This window comes from Rhinolophus sinicus, chromosome 3 (assembly GCF_057876585.1).
Source record: "Rhinolophus sinicus isolate RSI-liver-muscle chromosome 3, RSI-T2T, whole genome shotgun sequence".
NCBI classification, from domain to species: Eukaryota; Metazoa; Chordata; class Mammalia; order Chiroptera; family Rhinolophidae; genus Rhinolophus; species Rhinolophus sinicus.
The window spans coordinates 154,647,352-154,663,194 of record NC_142503.1 but is presented as its reverse complement, the minus strand read 5'-3'; the positions used below and the strand labels follow the sequence as shown (position 1 = coordinate 154,663,194).

General features: G+C 45.4%; 1 protein-coding gene across 9 annotated transcripts in view; it reads right to left on the bottom strand.

Moving 5' to 3' along the window:
* Positions 1-752: 752 nt before the first annotated feature.
* The window catches only part of TLN2 (talin 2), a 410,573-nt gene continuing 395,482 nt past the window's right edge, over positions 753-15,843 (bottom strand). For 7 of the 9 annotated variants that reach the window (XM_019755358.3, XM_019755356.3, XM_019755357.3 and 4 more), the window contains 5 exons: positions 8,668-8,793; positions 6,444-6,506; positions 6,125-6,352; positions 3,176-3,301; positions 753-1,640 (listed from right to left, as the gene is read on the bottom strand). In XM_019755358.3, the coding sequence (XP_019610917.2) occupies positions 1,512-1,640; positions 3,176-3,301; positions 6,125-6,352; positions 6,444-6,506; positions 8,668-8,793 (672 nt within the window). In that variant the 3' untranslated portion in view covers positions 753-1,511. The remainder of the gene's footprint in view (positions 1,641-3,175; positions 3,302-6,124; positions 6,353-6,443; positions 6,507-8,667; positions 8,794-15,843) is intronic. The other 2 variants (XM_074327637.2, XM_019755362.3) reach the window with 1 other exon arrangement.

The following is a 15,843-nucleotide window of genomic DNA, read 5'->3' as shown; positions in this document are numbered from 1 at the left end:
CTGAAGCATCACCCGTTCCTCTGGAGTGGCATCCAGAAGATGAACTCTGGGATTCTGAAACCATCCTGTGGACGAGATATGACACGTGACACTACATTACTGCAGACAGGTGCAGGATGACTGCCTTCCACAGGTATCAGCTTTGAAAACCACGTACCACCATTACCACTGTTTCCCCTCTATGAATTATTCCAAAGACACTTGCTACCTGGCATTCGGATCTATCCCATGAGCATTCATCCTTCAGGTACTATCTTGGGTCAAGGCTCAGATTAAAGGTGAACACAAGGTCATAAAATGCTCTTCCAAGGAGAGGGCTCTGAAAAAAACGAGTTGGGGGGGGGGGGGGAGAAATTCTGGAAGAGTGGCATCCAGAAGACGAACTCTGAAAATACCATACACCTTCACTTATAAGATGCAATAATAAGCAAAACTATCTTATTCAAGGTTCATTTTGATTTTAGGATGCATCTAGGTTTTAGGAATATTAAGACAAAGGGAAATGTCCATCTTGGGAGGGAGGACAGGTGACAGATTTTGAAACAGATGGCTTCCAGTTGTGATTTCTGACCACATTAAGAGCAGAGGAGCTGATGAGGGGCTTGGAAGATAAGAGTCATTAAGGAATTGCTTTCATTTGGGTGAATCCCCACCTTGAATGCTTCAAATTAGGGGATGTTGCATTGACTGTCATCTGGGGGACGTGGGTTTGTGTGGATGAATTTGTATGAACTGAAACAGCCTCTGCAGAGTAAGGAGCCCACACATTTTATTACAGCCCCTGCTCACCAAGCCCTGACAGTCCCCCATACCTCTCTGCCCTTTGGATTATGGAGAAAAAAAATAATCGTTCAATTTTCTGGGCCACAGAACACACGATGGGTCTAGAGTGTACAGGGAGCTTACACACTGAGGGAAAACGGCGTGCAAACAGGAGCAGGAATTCTTCACCCTCTGGTGAGCCAGCACTTGAGACACAGAAGGACGACCCTAGGTGCCCTCCTGGAGTCCACACTAGTTTATGTTTCTGGCTTTTATTAACCGTGTTCCACTCCAACTTCCACCTTCTCCTGAGAGGGAGAAGAATATCTTTGAATATCTATGGCATTAATGATTTCCTCAGGCCGTTATTTTTCTCCTCTCAAGATTTCACAAAGGGCCCAGGAAGAGGCCTAGAGAAGGATCAACAAAAGCACGAGGGTCTGAGAACGACATAATACTGACTTCTCCTTTTTGGTAACAGTCCACGAAATGTGCGCCCCTCTCTCCTGAGATATGGTGAGGCATGAGGGGAGGTGGCAGAGGAGCTGTGGGTGGGACACTGTACCGTGTGACATCACGATCATGCAGCCGGTGCCCAACAGGACAGAGATGTGAGAATGAGCACACAGAGCTCTGGGCTGGCCCCAGGGGGAGGCAGGCAGCTTCCGGGTAAGTGCCCTGCCTCTCAGGAACAGTCTGTCCAGTCCCTGCAGAGCCATCCCCTGGGGCTTGCCATCTTGGCTCTGGCCTTAGCCTTCATCCTCCCTCAGCTCCGTGGGTAGGAATTTATACTGCTGTTGGCGGATCTGGGCCAGTTTTTTCCTTGCTTCTTCCAGTTCTCGCTCTTTCTTCAGCATTTCCTCCTGGGCGGCGATAATCTGGAAGGAAAGCAGCAAGCTGGATGGATCTATAACTTTCTAGGAAACTGCCCTCCCTCTCCACCGCATGCCTCATAAGCTCCCATAGCTTCTACTATAGCAATGCACCAGGAAGAAGTATTCTTAGCTCTGCAGACCAGCGTCTGGGCCACGGTTTGGGTTCTGAGACCGACAACCCAGGTGACCCAAGTATAAGTGGACTTCTCGCCTCTGATTAAATAGCAAACATCTACTGTATCCCCACTGTGCACCAGGCTCTGGTGTAAGCACTTTGTATGGAGGGTCCCATCGTCTCTGCGGCGACAGTGTAAAGTATGCCCCATTGAACGTCCCATTTTTCCAGTGAGAAACCTGAAGCTGAGAGATGGAGTCCACTTTCCTGAAGTTCCAGCTAGTGGAGTAGGATCTGCCCCAGGTATTCTTGAAACTAAAGCGGGAATCCCTAGCGACTAGATGGTTTTCATATATTTATTTCATGCTTCTAAAGTATGATCTGAGGAACATTAGTTAATAGGTATTGTGTGAAAAAGGTGAAATTTGTGTTCAAGAATGCCAAATAGCCTTCTTCCCTGTGGGCCTTTTCTAGGCTAATGATCAAGGGTATTCCTGCTATACTCCAAGGTGAGGTAGGGAGTATAGAATTTCCCAAAGACCACTCTTCATGGTACCTCTTAAGGAACTAGTGTATCGAGAAATAGAGCCTGGTAAAAATGCATCCAGTGTATTTCCAAATAGAGGGAGTGATTCAGGAAGAGCTAAGGCAGGTACAGGAATGAGGAACTTCAGTAACAGGTCTCGGTGTTCCTGGCTCTAAGAAGAAAACCAATCTCATCATATAATGGATTTATTTATATCAACACATACCCTAAACTGCAAGCCTGACTTCCTGAAGTTTCTGTCTCAGACCCAAATGCACAAGAACGCAGGCCTCTGTAAGTCAGGCTACTCTTCTCCTACCTCATTTACTCCTATAAAAGTTCTGGGAAGGGGTCACCATTCATTCTTTCTGTTGGGCCAAATATCTTGAGTGGGTGACAGCTCCAAATGCATCATTTTATTTACATGATAATAGCCCTGTCTTCCAATTTCTCCTCTTCTCCTTTTCTGTAATAGAATCCCTGATTTTCAGCTACGCACAAGTCTACTAAGAATACTACATTTCCCAGCCTCCTTTACAGTGAGGTTGGCCATGTGACTAAGTGCTGACCAATGGCATGTGAGAAGAAGCGACCACTTTGTGGTTGTGCCCGCCCCCCCCCCCCCCCCCTTTCCCTCTTCCCGCCGGCTGGAAAGCACAGGTGGTTATTGAGCCATCTTGGACCAAGTGGCCAAGGGCAACACCTCAGGGAGTTGGAGCAACAGGGACATGGAGTTCTCAGAAGGAAAGCGGCCAGCACATCCTCCCTTGACTGCTTACACCCAGACTGTTACATGGGACAAGTAAACTTCCATCTTGTTTAAGCCACTGTTGTTTGTGTCTGTGTTATGACAGTGTCCACGCTGGGAGTAGGCGCTGTCTGGGTTTCGTCACACACCTGAGCAATGCCCCCTACAAACTTTGTTTTCACTACAACATCATCATCGTCGGCTTTGCCAAATGCTGCCTTCTGGGCTGCACGAACAAGATTGTCTGAGGCTCTTTTCACAGCATTTCCTGCTGCCTGGAGAGGGAACAAAACACACATTATGTCATTAGAAACAGCCATTTGGATCTGGCAAGAACAGACATGAAGGTACGTTTCATGAGACTATGAATCAATTTATCATTGAATTATAACACAGAAATTCTCTCTAGTTAGTATCCATTGTCTGTCTCTCCATCCATCCATCCATCCACTGATTCTACCAACACTGGCACCTACCTAACCTTAGCTCATTCACAGATGAATGAGATCCAGTTCCTGGCCCCCAAGGAACACACACTTTGGAGTGGAATTATAATTTTGTAAACAAATGATTGTAGCATTGTGATATGTGTGTTAACAGAAGCATCCTTGGGCTGCCTCCTTGGTCTAGAAAACCACCTCCCCTGCCCCATCCAATTTAGAAATACTTGAGGACTTGGCTCGGTCATCACTTTCTTGGTCCATCTCGGCCTTACCCAGCCCCTCCCCGCAGGGCTCCTCGAGTGCTCCATGCTGGCTTCTTTGCAGCTCTTACCACATGGTGGTTGCCTTTCTGCCTGTTAGATAGTAACTTGAGGGCAGGGGCTATGACTTGAATCTCTGCATCCCCAGCACCTGGCACAGTGGCTGCCCAGGGCCGGCACTCACTGATGTTTGGGGGAATGAAGGACTAAGAAAGCACAAACTATCCCTGCATGAGAGGTCTGGGGCCCCCCTAGTAACTAAGGCCTTTATAGATACACGTTTACAGTCACAGCTGGGCTTTATGCTACATGCTCAAGGACGGGGCAATTGCTAGACACAGGTGAAAAGCTTTTCAATCTGTAGTCTAGATCTTCAGTCAGGGCTACAGTCCACACTGGCTTTTTTTCTCTTAATGCTCATGGAGCACGGCCCTGGGGACTTGTCTTCTGCTACCTGAGGTTTGGGATTTTCTTCTAATGGTGGTCAAGGATTCATTAAACCTCCCAAATTCCTTGCCCAGCCTCCTCAGAGTCAAGAACTTGAGGGTTAGACATCAGAAGGTTGAGAGTTGTTCTCATTCAAAGTTAACTGTCTCATCTGGTTAGTAATCTAAAGTGACCAATAGGGACGATGAGGGCTTGTATAAGAAATGAAGGGGAAGCCAATTAATCTCTGACAAGTCGTCATCACGTGCTTATTCTCAAAATAGCTTTGTGAGGTCAGAAATTGTTAGTCCACTTTTCCGTTGTAGAAATTGAAGTTAAGTAACTTGTCTAAGATCCTGTACCTAGTAAGTTAGAGAGCTGGGATTTGAACCTAGGTCTGTCTGGCACCAGAGAACCTCCGGGTCATTGTAAGGAACTCAGACATCACATTGCAGCATCCAGTTAAATCAGCAACAGTGACAATAGGGTAATGCTGTGTTATATCTGTGTAAATCCTTAGGACTTACAAAAGCATGTTCACATGTCTTAACCCTTAGAAGAGCCAGTGCAGGGATCTCTATTTCCATTTTCCAGAGGAGGCCAAATAAAGCCTGAAAAGTTTTCAGTGATTGATCTGTGTAAGATCAAGCACTTAATACATGGCAGAGGCAGGACTTGAACCCAGGTCTTTCTTAACTCAGGATGTTTTCCTCAGAAGTGTTCTCCAAACTCACAAACCACACATTCATAAAAGCGCAGCTCCCCAGTTTTCCCTGGTTTATTCCAGGAGTCCATTGAAAGTGAAGGAGGTGGGTCAGAGAGACACTCAGGAGGACCCAACAACAGAAATGCACATTAGTACTTTCAGTAAAACAAGAGTTCTGAGTTTTGGTGGAATTGTTAAAATATTTCTGCCTTTTATGAAATTACTCACGACTTATAAACATATTTTAAGAACATAAACAATCTGTATTATAACACTTATAACAGTAAAAATGTAGAAAATTGGAAACAAAATGTCCAAAGTTTAGGGAAATTCTGGCAGAGTAAGTTGATGTAATATCATGCAATCATTAAAAATGAGACTCATGAAGAATGGACCAGTTAGCTTTGCATAGAGAAATTGTGAAGCTGTTTCTTCAAGGTAAAAGATATGTATGATAAAATGTTACGTGAAAAAAGGCAGAATGTCTCTTGCTATGGTTATAACTAGAAAAAATTATTTTGTATCTAGTTGAAAACAGGAAGAAAAAAATAACATCTTACATTGTGAAGATGTTGAGGCTTTGCGATTTTTTTCATTCAAACATTTCCTTCACTGTGTTTAAAATACGTCTATAATTAAAGCAATCAGGAAAACATATATGCACTGGGAAGGACTTGACTGTCACCTTCATAGGGGCTCTGGGAAACCTTAGCAACAATCTCATATAAATTCCTTAGTCCTTTCACTCCCTTCTTCTGCAAACAGTGACTGAGGGCTTCCACTGAAATAGGCACCAGCTTTGGTGTGAGAGATGCAAAGATAAAGAGACGTTGCCTGTGCCTAAGGAGCTCCCAGCCTTCTCAGTCACGTGTAAAGGTAAACGTGGTGGTACCAGTGACAGGAACCATAGGAGGGAGCTGGTGGGGGCCCTGGCAGGACAGAGGAAGGACTGACCACCTTGCAGCCAGGGAGTCAGGGAGGGCTTCCCAGAATAGGTGACTTTGCAGTTGAGTCATAAAGGACAAGTAGGAGTTCACCAGGCTGGGCTGGTGGGGAGGAGGGCCAGGACGCTCTGGGTGAGAGAGGGCCCCGGGGCGTGAGACCAGAAGGCAAGTGTGGAGAATGTCAGTTTGGTGGGTCAGCAGGGTATAGGATGCATGGCCGCACATGGTAGAAAATGAGAAAAGTGGGAGCGAGTTGGCTGATGGAAGGCCTGGTGGGTCATGCCAAGGAAGTGAGACTGTTCCCTTTGGCGACACTTACCCGCTCCAACAGGAGTATTTTCCCACCAGCATCAGTGACCATTACCTGTAGCCGCCTCATGGCCTCTGAATCCTGATCGGCCTTCACCTTGCAGGCCACAAGCAGCTGGGCGGTGGAAGCGGCAACCTGCTTGGCAGACGAGATGAGCTTCTCTTCACTGGCATGTCCCTGAACGGAGGCATTGGCCGCCTCACAGAGACTGCTGGTTGCAGCTGCCACCATCCGGGCCTGGGGACAGTCAACAGAGAAGTGACCCAAGGCCCAAACCTCCCTCAGGGGATCCAAAACGCAAATGGGGAGGAAGGAGAAGGCAACTCACGGCAGAAATCAGTCCCTGTGACCACTGTCCGTCATCTGCAGCATTGGCGGGGATGGAGCCCACCTAGAGAGTGGAGGTTAGAAAGTTGCAATGAGAGCAGGTAGGCTCAGGGTGACCTGCAGCCCTTCAGACCCCACTGCCTGGAACCAGACAGACATTGCATCAGACACACAGCGCCACCGGGGACTCCCACCTTCAGCACCAGTGTGAGAATGGAGCACCCTTTCCCACGCAGGTCCCTGGCCTCTCCAACTCGCACCAGCACAGCCAGGCTGGTTTCCACCTGGGCCACCTGTTTCCACCTGGGCCACAAGGAGTCGCTCTGAAATGCTCCCAAGGGCCTGCATTACTGTGCCAGGTATTGTGTTTCTGGGAGAACAGCTCAGGAATGATGGATTGGGGCTGTCTTTACATGCTTATTTGCTCTGTGGGATCTTTCTCTGTTTCAAACACAGGAGCCCTTGAGGCCTCTTCTTTCAAGGGCCAAGGGAAACTTAAATCTCTCCTGATTACAGATCCGAAAGCCACACTGTGATTTTCTGGCGGAGGATGCAAAAAAGGGTGGTACATTTCCTTTAGTATAATTAAGTGCAGACCCTTAAGGAAATACAGAATATATATATCTATATATATCTATATCTATATCTATATCTATATCTATATCTATATCTATATCTATATCTATATCTATATCTATATATATATTCTTCTTTTTTTTTGTCAGGGGTGAGGAAAGAAGAGGCTAGAAGTAAGATGGTTTCTGTTTCTATTTAGAAATTATGGCAACAAGTGAAATATTTTCTGTTCAGCCGTAGAGGGAGTAGCTATGGGAGGAAATACCTTTATACTTGTGGGAAGTGCTTGGAGAGATAAGAGATGCCTCTCTTCATTTGAATATGAAATTGGGGATCTGTCAGCAATTACAGGCGGCACATCAGGGCTTGGTAAATGTCAGGTAAAACCCCTATGTCTTGCCTATAAGCCCATCGTTCATCCAACTCCAGTTGAACCTCCTTTACCACTTTTTTAAATGCTTGAACATATGAGTCCCTTGGCGGACAGGGGCTCCGCCATATTCAAGTTAGAGTCTCTAGAATCCAGCAATGTGTCTGGCACATGGTTGGCCCTTTACAAATAAACTGAAATTTTTAGGTAGGTGTTCTCAGTGATCCATTTTTGGTCTTTACATATTGATTGGTCAAAGGTATTTGATCAGTAAGGTTAGCACTGTGCTACATCTATAGGGGATGAGTGAGAAACATGAAAGGACTACATGCCACTTGGGGAGATGTACATATGTTAAAATTGAAAAACATACCACACAATCGCTTAGAAAGAGAAGCCGAAGTATGTGGGTTGGATTAAGACATGGCTACGCTCACAAGAGACTTCCCTGGGGCAGATGGAGGGCCACCAGGGGGGGCATGTAACTTCCTGTCTGTGTTACATGTTGTTGGGTCAAGTCACAATCATATCTGTCTATCTGTACACCAACAGCAAAGGCCTTTTAATAGGAAACAGAAGTGACTGACAAGCACAGTGACCAAATTCCCTAAGCGCACAACCTGACAGGGTTTCCGTAGTGCCTCTATATTTGAGTAGCTCCCGGTAAGACTCAGCTTGGTTGGGTTGGTTCCATGTTGTGTGGGGCTAACAGGACACATGGAGTGTTTTAAATCGGAAGACCTTCCCATAGCCAGGATAAGTCTAATGTGCTATGAATCCTGTGGCTCACTGAAAAACAACTATGCTTTCATGCTAATCCAGATGGAATGGGTGATCGGAGATGAAGAAGATCGAAGAAATTTCAGATTGAAAAGCAGACTGGCCTTTTGACCAGGAAAATGCTAACTGCAGAGAAGGACAGCATTCAGCTTATAAAGTCCCCAACTCCGGGGCTTATATAGTCACCCACCAAGAAAATACGACAGCTTGCGTCTTTAAGTAGCCCAATGAACAGTGGGAACATAAATGTCTTGTTCAGGCCTTGATTGGGATGCTTTCCTTAACCAGAAGCAGATGAGAGACCTGGAAGCCAAACCTTTCATTCTGTTTGGTAGATTTAAACAAACAAGAGTTTTCAGTCAGTTGGGGCAAAGACGGGCAAGTCAGTGAGGGAAGGCAGAGCACTATTTTCCTCGGTCAGGCCAAACGTGTTCATATCCTTTCCACATAGGTCTCGCTACGTGGATGTCCCACCACTTGGCCAGCAGGGTTTACCCACCTTTCCTTGGGCCACCAGCTCCCTCTGGGCTGCCGAGGCCGATTTGACCAGGGCACTTGTGGCAGCAGCAATAGATTTAGCAGCTTCCAAGATCTGTTCTTCAAAATCCAGGGTCTCATCTGCTTGCTATAACCAAAAGAAAACAGTATCACATGCAATTCATATCCACACAGGGCGCTTTCTGCCAAACTACTTACTGCTTGGTCACCTGGCTCTTCATCCATCTATTGCTTTTTGTTGACAAACCACACCAGGGTAGAAAGGCCTAAACTGGCAGGCTGCCCCGACATCTGCTGCGTACCCCCGCCCCCACTCTAAAAGGTGAAAGCTGCCAGCACTGACATTCTACACAAATGTTAAATCAGGAAATTCTAAGGCAGACTACTTTTCCAGACCAGAATTTTTAAAGAGACATAAATTCACTTTGAATAAAATATACTCAAATGGTTCCATTAGCATCAATAACTCAAATCAAAATAATCAATAATCAAAATCCCTAGAGTAGGTGGTGGCATACTCTTCCAGGGCTTAGGCTTGAAAAAAAGGAAAGATGGGGTAAAAACAAAAGCGAAATAGTATTTGCATTGCTGTGGCTGAGCACAGAGAGAGTTACATACCAACCACAGATCACCCAGTGATGGAAAGGAAATCCATCCAGCTGAAACATTAGTCACCGGGAGGCCTGGCTCCACCTGGGGAAGAACACTGGCCCCAGTGCTAGGTGTTGGCAGGTCATTAGGGCTCAGCTGTGAATTCAGAACTGCCATGCCCTGTGCTGCCAAAGCAACCCGGCCCTGGGCTGCGTGGGGTGGAACACCACCATTTGGCATGGTCAGACTAGGTGAACTCCTTCAAGAGTCCCTCCAGCACTAATATTCTGTATCAATATGGTTAAGTGCCCCTTAAGTCCTAGAATGTTGAAGATGTGGCTGGTTGGTACCTTTTAAGCACTATGAGATGATGGTCAGGTGTAGCAATACTTTTCTTGGTATGTGTGTGGTACAATACAAATAACATAAAATTTACCCTTTGAATCCATTTTAAGTGTACAAAGTCAGTAGTAAGTACATTTGCAATGTTGCACAAGAACAACAGGGTTTTAAGAGTACCTACTATGTGCCAAGCATTTTGTTAGGCACTTCCATGTCCATTACCTTGTTTCTCACTGAAGAAGAGAAAAATAAATCCTATACTATTGTTATCTATATTCTTCTATTTACAGTGAGAAAATTGAGGCTCAGGGAGGTGGAGAATGGGGCCCAAGGTTCTGTGGCAGCACGAAGAATTGAGACCAGACTGAAACCTAAGTCTCTCTGACGCCATAAAGCCTAGGCCACCCCTTAGGGCCTCGGTGAGGAGTAACTTCAGGTCAGAGGCTCACAGTGGCTCGCTAATGGTCCCGTATGAGACATCAGACAGGAGGGATACATGGATACGATTCTTTTCCAGTTCCCTATTTCTTATGGCTATATCTTGAATCTTGAGAGATGCCAACCTCGTTTTTGTTTTTGTAACTCATATTATCAAAATAACGCTTCTGTGCACATCTAGTGGATCTGAAGGACGACAGCAGCAGGTAACAGAAGCTGTATAGCCTTTGTTATTTCTGACAGTCTTGCTCTAGGAGCATTTAGGACAGAAGTGAATTCAATTCCAGTGGAATCATTTTGGATTCCTCGGTATGGGGTGGGGGTGGGGGAGTCGTAGTAGGGGAACGTAAAATTTGTTGACTGAAATACAAAGTGACTCATTATAAGACACTCTGACATACAAGGTACTGTCATACACAGGCCCCGAAGAGGTGACTGTAGGCTCTGATGCATATGTTCAATGACTTCGATTAAAGACCTTTTTTGAAAATTCATTTTGCAAAAGAAAGTCAAGCATATAACAGATTAAGGTACTGAGGAAATCAGAGAATTTCTGAGTCCAAAGGAGCCCCTTTTCACTTTGCAGATGAGAAAATAGAGGCCCATGCTGTTTCCCCCAAATCTCCTGGACTCCTGTCTCAAGTGGCCTCAGCTATATTACGTGTACCAAGAGTGAGTCCACTATACAGGGCGGAGTAGCCCATCAGCAGATTTCTGATTTTCCCAATTTTAGAATTTGCAAATGCGGAATTTTCTTAAAGTTAAATTCTAACTTTAAGCATGGAGAGGTCTGAGAGAATCATCTCATTACAACCAATTTAAAAGGCCTCTCCCACATCTTCTGCTGCCCTGGAGGTTTTGTGTTGTTGTTGTATTTTTTATTTTTTTTTATTTTTTTTTTAAAACACATGCTTGAAATAGATATTCAACTTGGAAATGTTTTTGACAGCCACTGATTTTTCTTACAATGGTAACTTCTGTAATGCCCTTTGGTGGATTTTTATTTTTCTTTCCATAACATCTCTATGCTTTAAAAAGGACATGGCAAAAAGCCTTATTTCTCAGAGACATTTACTCTGATTAAAAAGTACTAGAGAGTTTCCCAAGAAAGGCTGAAGAAAGCTGACCACAGTGGAAGGGCTGGAGGGCAAATGTTTAGATGCTCCAGTTTGGGCGGAGTTCCACGAAGAGATCTGCCTTCTGTCTGCAGGAGCCCTGTCTTTCTTTCCGTAGGCCAGGTTTAGCCTTAGGACTAAATGCTCACCCTCTCTCTCCTGCTGAAAACAGACATCAACCCTTGATGCTTCCTCATACCACACAACTTCTGGCTTCAGAGAAAATGAGGCCGCCCCAGGCTGAGGAGACTCAGTGAAAAGCCAAGCACACCAGTCAGGGCTCCCCATGAGCTTCAGCTCCCACCGGCGTAGGGCATGGAAGCTGGGAGACGGGTGGTGAGGGTAGCAAGAAACGGAGGAGGACACACGTTTCACCACATGGCAAAAAAAATGAGAGCAGTGCAATTGGCTTGGCCTTCGGAGAACGTTCCTACATAAAAGGACCACAATTAAAACGCAGGATTTGCTAACAGAACCAACCCTACCGCAACTCGGAGATTGGGAAGAATAAGAACAGCAACGTGGAGCTGCCATAAGGGGCCCGGGGCGAAGGATCTGGAGACCCCCGGGACCGTGGACGGGGAGGGGCTGAGCATCTGAGCCCTCATTCTCTTCTACTCACCACGGAGGCTCAGTTGGGTGGTCTCTTAAGATCCTCTTTAGCTGAGGTATTTCATTGACCTGACCAAAGCGGCCCAGATCTGTCCCTCTGGTTTATGGAAGATGTGAGTGAAATCCTCACTCCTGAGTGTTTTTCTTCCCCTTCAACAATGGGAGCCATTAAGATGGTTAAAATAATCTTTTTAAGGTTATAACTAGCCCTATGCATGCAGCTATTTGTATTTCTTTAAAACTACTGGCATCAAAGCAAGGCAATGAACTTAAGAAAATGTTGGCATTAAATGGGCTACTCTGACAGCTCTTGCTCAGACCCACCTGAGGATCTGGTTAAAGATGCAAATTATGTTTCAATGGGTCTAGGGTGGGGCCTGGGAACTTGCATTTCTAACAGAGGTGGTACAGGTTACTTTGTGGGAAATGCTGGCCTGGGTTAAGGAAATCAGACACCAGTTAACTGAATCCTACAAGCCTCTGAACTCTCCTCCAGGGCATGGACTGTGTTTTACTCAACTTACGTCCTCTGAGTGCAAAAATGAGGCAGAGAAGCCCATGTGATAAATGTTTATTGAATGAATGTATTCATTCGAAATGAGTCTCCCAAGTTCTAGAGTTCAGCCAGAGGACAATTTACACAGCTAGAGAAGGAGAAATACATCGAGTAAGCATCCACATCAATAACTGTCCATTCCTGATTTCTGAGGGATGGAGGCAGACACCTCCTTTATTTAAGGCTGTGTCGGGGGGGTTGCTAATTGTATACTCCGTCTGCATCCCTCATTTGGCTTCCATAGTTGGAGACATGTAGTCATGCACATACAAACATAAACACAGTGGCATTTTTGGCATTTTCCTAAGAGGCTCTCTTAATAAAACAGTGCTGGGAAAATAACAGATGTGCAAACTAAGAAGCTACTCTGCTTAGTGAAGGTGTTAGCCACCTCCGAGTGCAGAAACTATGTTGTCTTCTCATCCTTTGTACCATATTCGCCTGCCCTCTCCCCGCTCCTCTCTACTCAAAAAAGCTATTGGCCAGGTCACCACCAGCTCTTAGCAACTCTCTTTTCTGGGCTGTCGAGCAGACTCTAGCCGAGGATGGATTTCTCATCGCCTTGGCTTTCTGGTAGCTTTGAGAAAGGTATAAACACTCCTTTGCTGATATTTTTCCTGTTTGGTGATCTTTCGCAGAACGCCCCCTTAAAAAAGTTAGGGCCAGCCCGGTGGCTCAGGCAGTTAGAGCTCCATGCTCCTAACTCTGAAGGCTGCCGGTTCGATTCCCACATGGGCCAGTGGGCTCTCAACCACAAGGTTGCCAGTTCAATCCCTCGACTCCCGCAAGGGATGATGGGCTGTGCCCCCTGCAACTAGCAACGGCAACTGGACCTGGAGCTGAGCTGCGCCCTCCACAACTAAGACTGAAAGGACAACAACTTGAAGCTGAACGGCACCCTCCACAACTAAGATTGAAGGGACAACAACTTGACTTGGGGAAAAAAAAAAAAATTTAGAGGTCTGGCGAGATCCCTCCTGGGAAAGGTCACACTTTGGGTTGTCTCTTGCTGCCACTCCCCATGTTTGGAGAGCATTTGAAACCCCTATTTTGCTCTGTTTGCTCTAAAGTTTCAGGAGCTCAAGATTCCACTGGGGTAGGAGAGGGGAAAGAAGGGCGGAAAGGGGACAGAAAATGGGAGGGCTTTCCTCATTTTTATTTTATGGTTGTCTTGGCCTTTAAGGTATTCTGAAAACAATCTTTGCAGCAATTCATTCATTTCCTGAATCTACCTTCCCTTCTATCTGACAGGGGTGTTATAAGTAATTATTAATATACACAGAGCATAACTGACTCATAGATACTCAATAGCTAGTAGCAACTAATTTTGTTATTATTTCTATTATTACATATATCTTTTCGTGGTTTTAAAAATAGTTTTTTAGACTTTGGGCTCAACTACTCTGTTTTCTCTCTCTGAACCCTGCTTTTCACTCATAATTCTAATAAAAGTTCTAGCTGGCATTTCTGATTACAACCTAAAATAATCACAAATAAAAAACACAAAGCAAAGATAAATGTAGTGACACATGACACAGATGGGCGCGTCTTTCAGCTTCTCCGTCAACACCCAGCCAGGAAATGGTCAACCTGGGTTTTAGTCACTGCTCTGCACTTCCTGACCACGTAGCAATCAGTTTTCCGTTTGGAACCTGAGGAGCAACCTCAACCTTCCTGCTCCTTTAACTTAGACATGTTATGGTTCCAAATCAAACCCTTCTTAGAAGGCGCTCACTAAAATAAGCGGGGGCTACTTTTTCTCTTCCTTCCCGTCCCTTGGCCTCCTCTCTGGCGGAGCCCTGCCTCTTTCCTGCAGCATCTCTCCCAACCTCCCCCAGGTCCGTCCTTTCTTACAGCTGGGGGAAGAGCGATTCCATCCATGGTCCTTTTTCTTGCTCTTTTCTTTGTGAATCACATCCCTGCAACCCCTCCCGACAATGAACTCGAGGTGAAGGAGCTAAAGTCACCCATAGAATATGGCCAAAGGGTCACTGCCCTGATTTTCGCTTCCCTCCCTGAAAACCTCCTTTGAGAGACTGCCTGGCTGGGAGCTGATAAACACAATGGTTGCTTTGCTTACAACTGGCTATAAAACCAGATTACAGCTCACGGTACTGTCTTCCCGGTTAGGGGTCATGCTTTGCTCTGTACTACTGAAAGTCTTGCAGAATGCTTGGTATTGAAAACAAGGTCATATTACAACAGAAACTGAAAAATTTCTTTGGGTATATATTTTTTTTGTTTTTTCTGCATATACTTTAAATGTCCTTGAGGGAAAAACGGAAGCCAACACCTAGCAGTCCTGAAACACAAGTGTGGCATTTTCTTGCCAGTTGGAAGCTGAGAGGCACACTCAGCCATATTTCTCCTTTTTCTGTCGTGAGTTTGGCTGCTACTAGTTTGCTTCCGGTATTAAATTGAGAGGTGACTTGGGGGAGACCTTAGCCAGTACCCAAAGACCCAACCATTTAAGAGTCAGATCAGCTTCTCTTTTGGAGGACCTATGTGGGGGTTGTCTTTAGGACCACCATCCTAACTAATTCTAATAATAGGGAAACCTCTTAAAACAACTGGAACTGAGAAGAGCCCAGATCTGGACAGCAGACCTGGTACCTCCCCTCTATCCCCTGCCCCCAGGCTGGCCTGGTCTCAGGGAAAGCTCCCGGGAAACTGTAAACAGGCTTAAGTGGGTGACAGAGAGAATGTACTGGCAAATGGTTACGCCTGCAATCTGGGGAGAAACCACCGTCTGCATCCAGAGCTGAAATAAATGCACGTTCATACAACATCCATTGAAAAAGACCCAAGCTTGCACCACTAGTACCTTGGGAGTGGTGATCCGGTACCATCCACTCCCTTAGTACCTTTTTTCACTTTTTTTTTAAATGAATAGTAACGCTACTGAAATGATTCTGTGATGCCATTTCTGTTTGATGAAAAAATTCTTAAAGATTTTGTCATGCTCTCTCTCTCTCTCTCTCAAAAAAAAAAAAAAAAAAGGCACTTGAACGTCTATAAGGAAGCACGAACAAAGAAAAGGTAACAATTCTTGCAAGATTTAATCAGATGAATTCGTTACATCACAAGCCCCTTTGCTATGAGTCCTCTGTGTGTCTGAGGAGGGTCTGACAAGGACCTGCTGTTCTACAGGTGGGGAGTCACCTGGGAACATGTGCTGGCCTGGTCCCCAAACACCTTTGCTTTTCACACCCTACAGGTCTGGAACTTACAGACCTGGAACCAACCAGTGGCAGGTAAGCTCAGAGCCCATAGTTCCGCATATAGAAAATATTGTATCTGCCCCTCTTCCTCCTCCCTCAATACCTGGTTGCCTTTTCCCACTCATCCAATTAATCAACATAGCATGCTGGTCAATAGCAAAATTACCAAACGAAACAAGAAAAGCACATTGCTTTTAACAAGTGGGCTCCACCTTAAGGTCCTCTTAAAACTGTATTTTTCTTTATTCATAAGAACTTGCTCTCTCTTTTCCATGATCATTTATCATCTCGGTCAAACAACC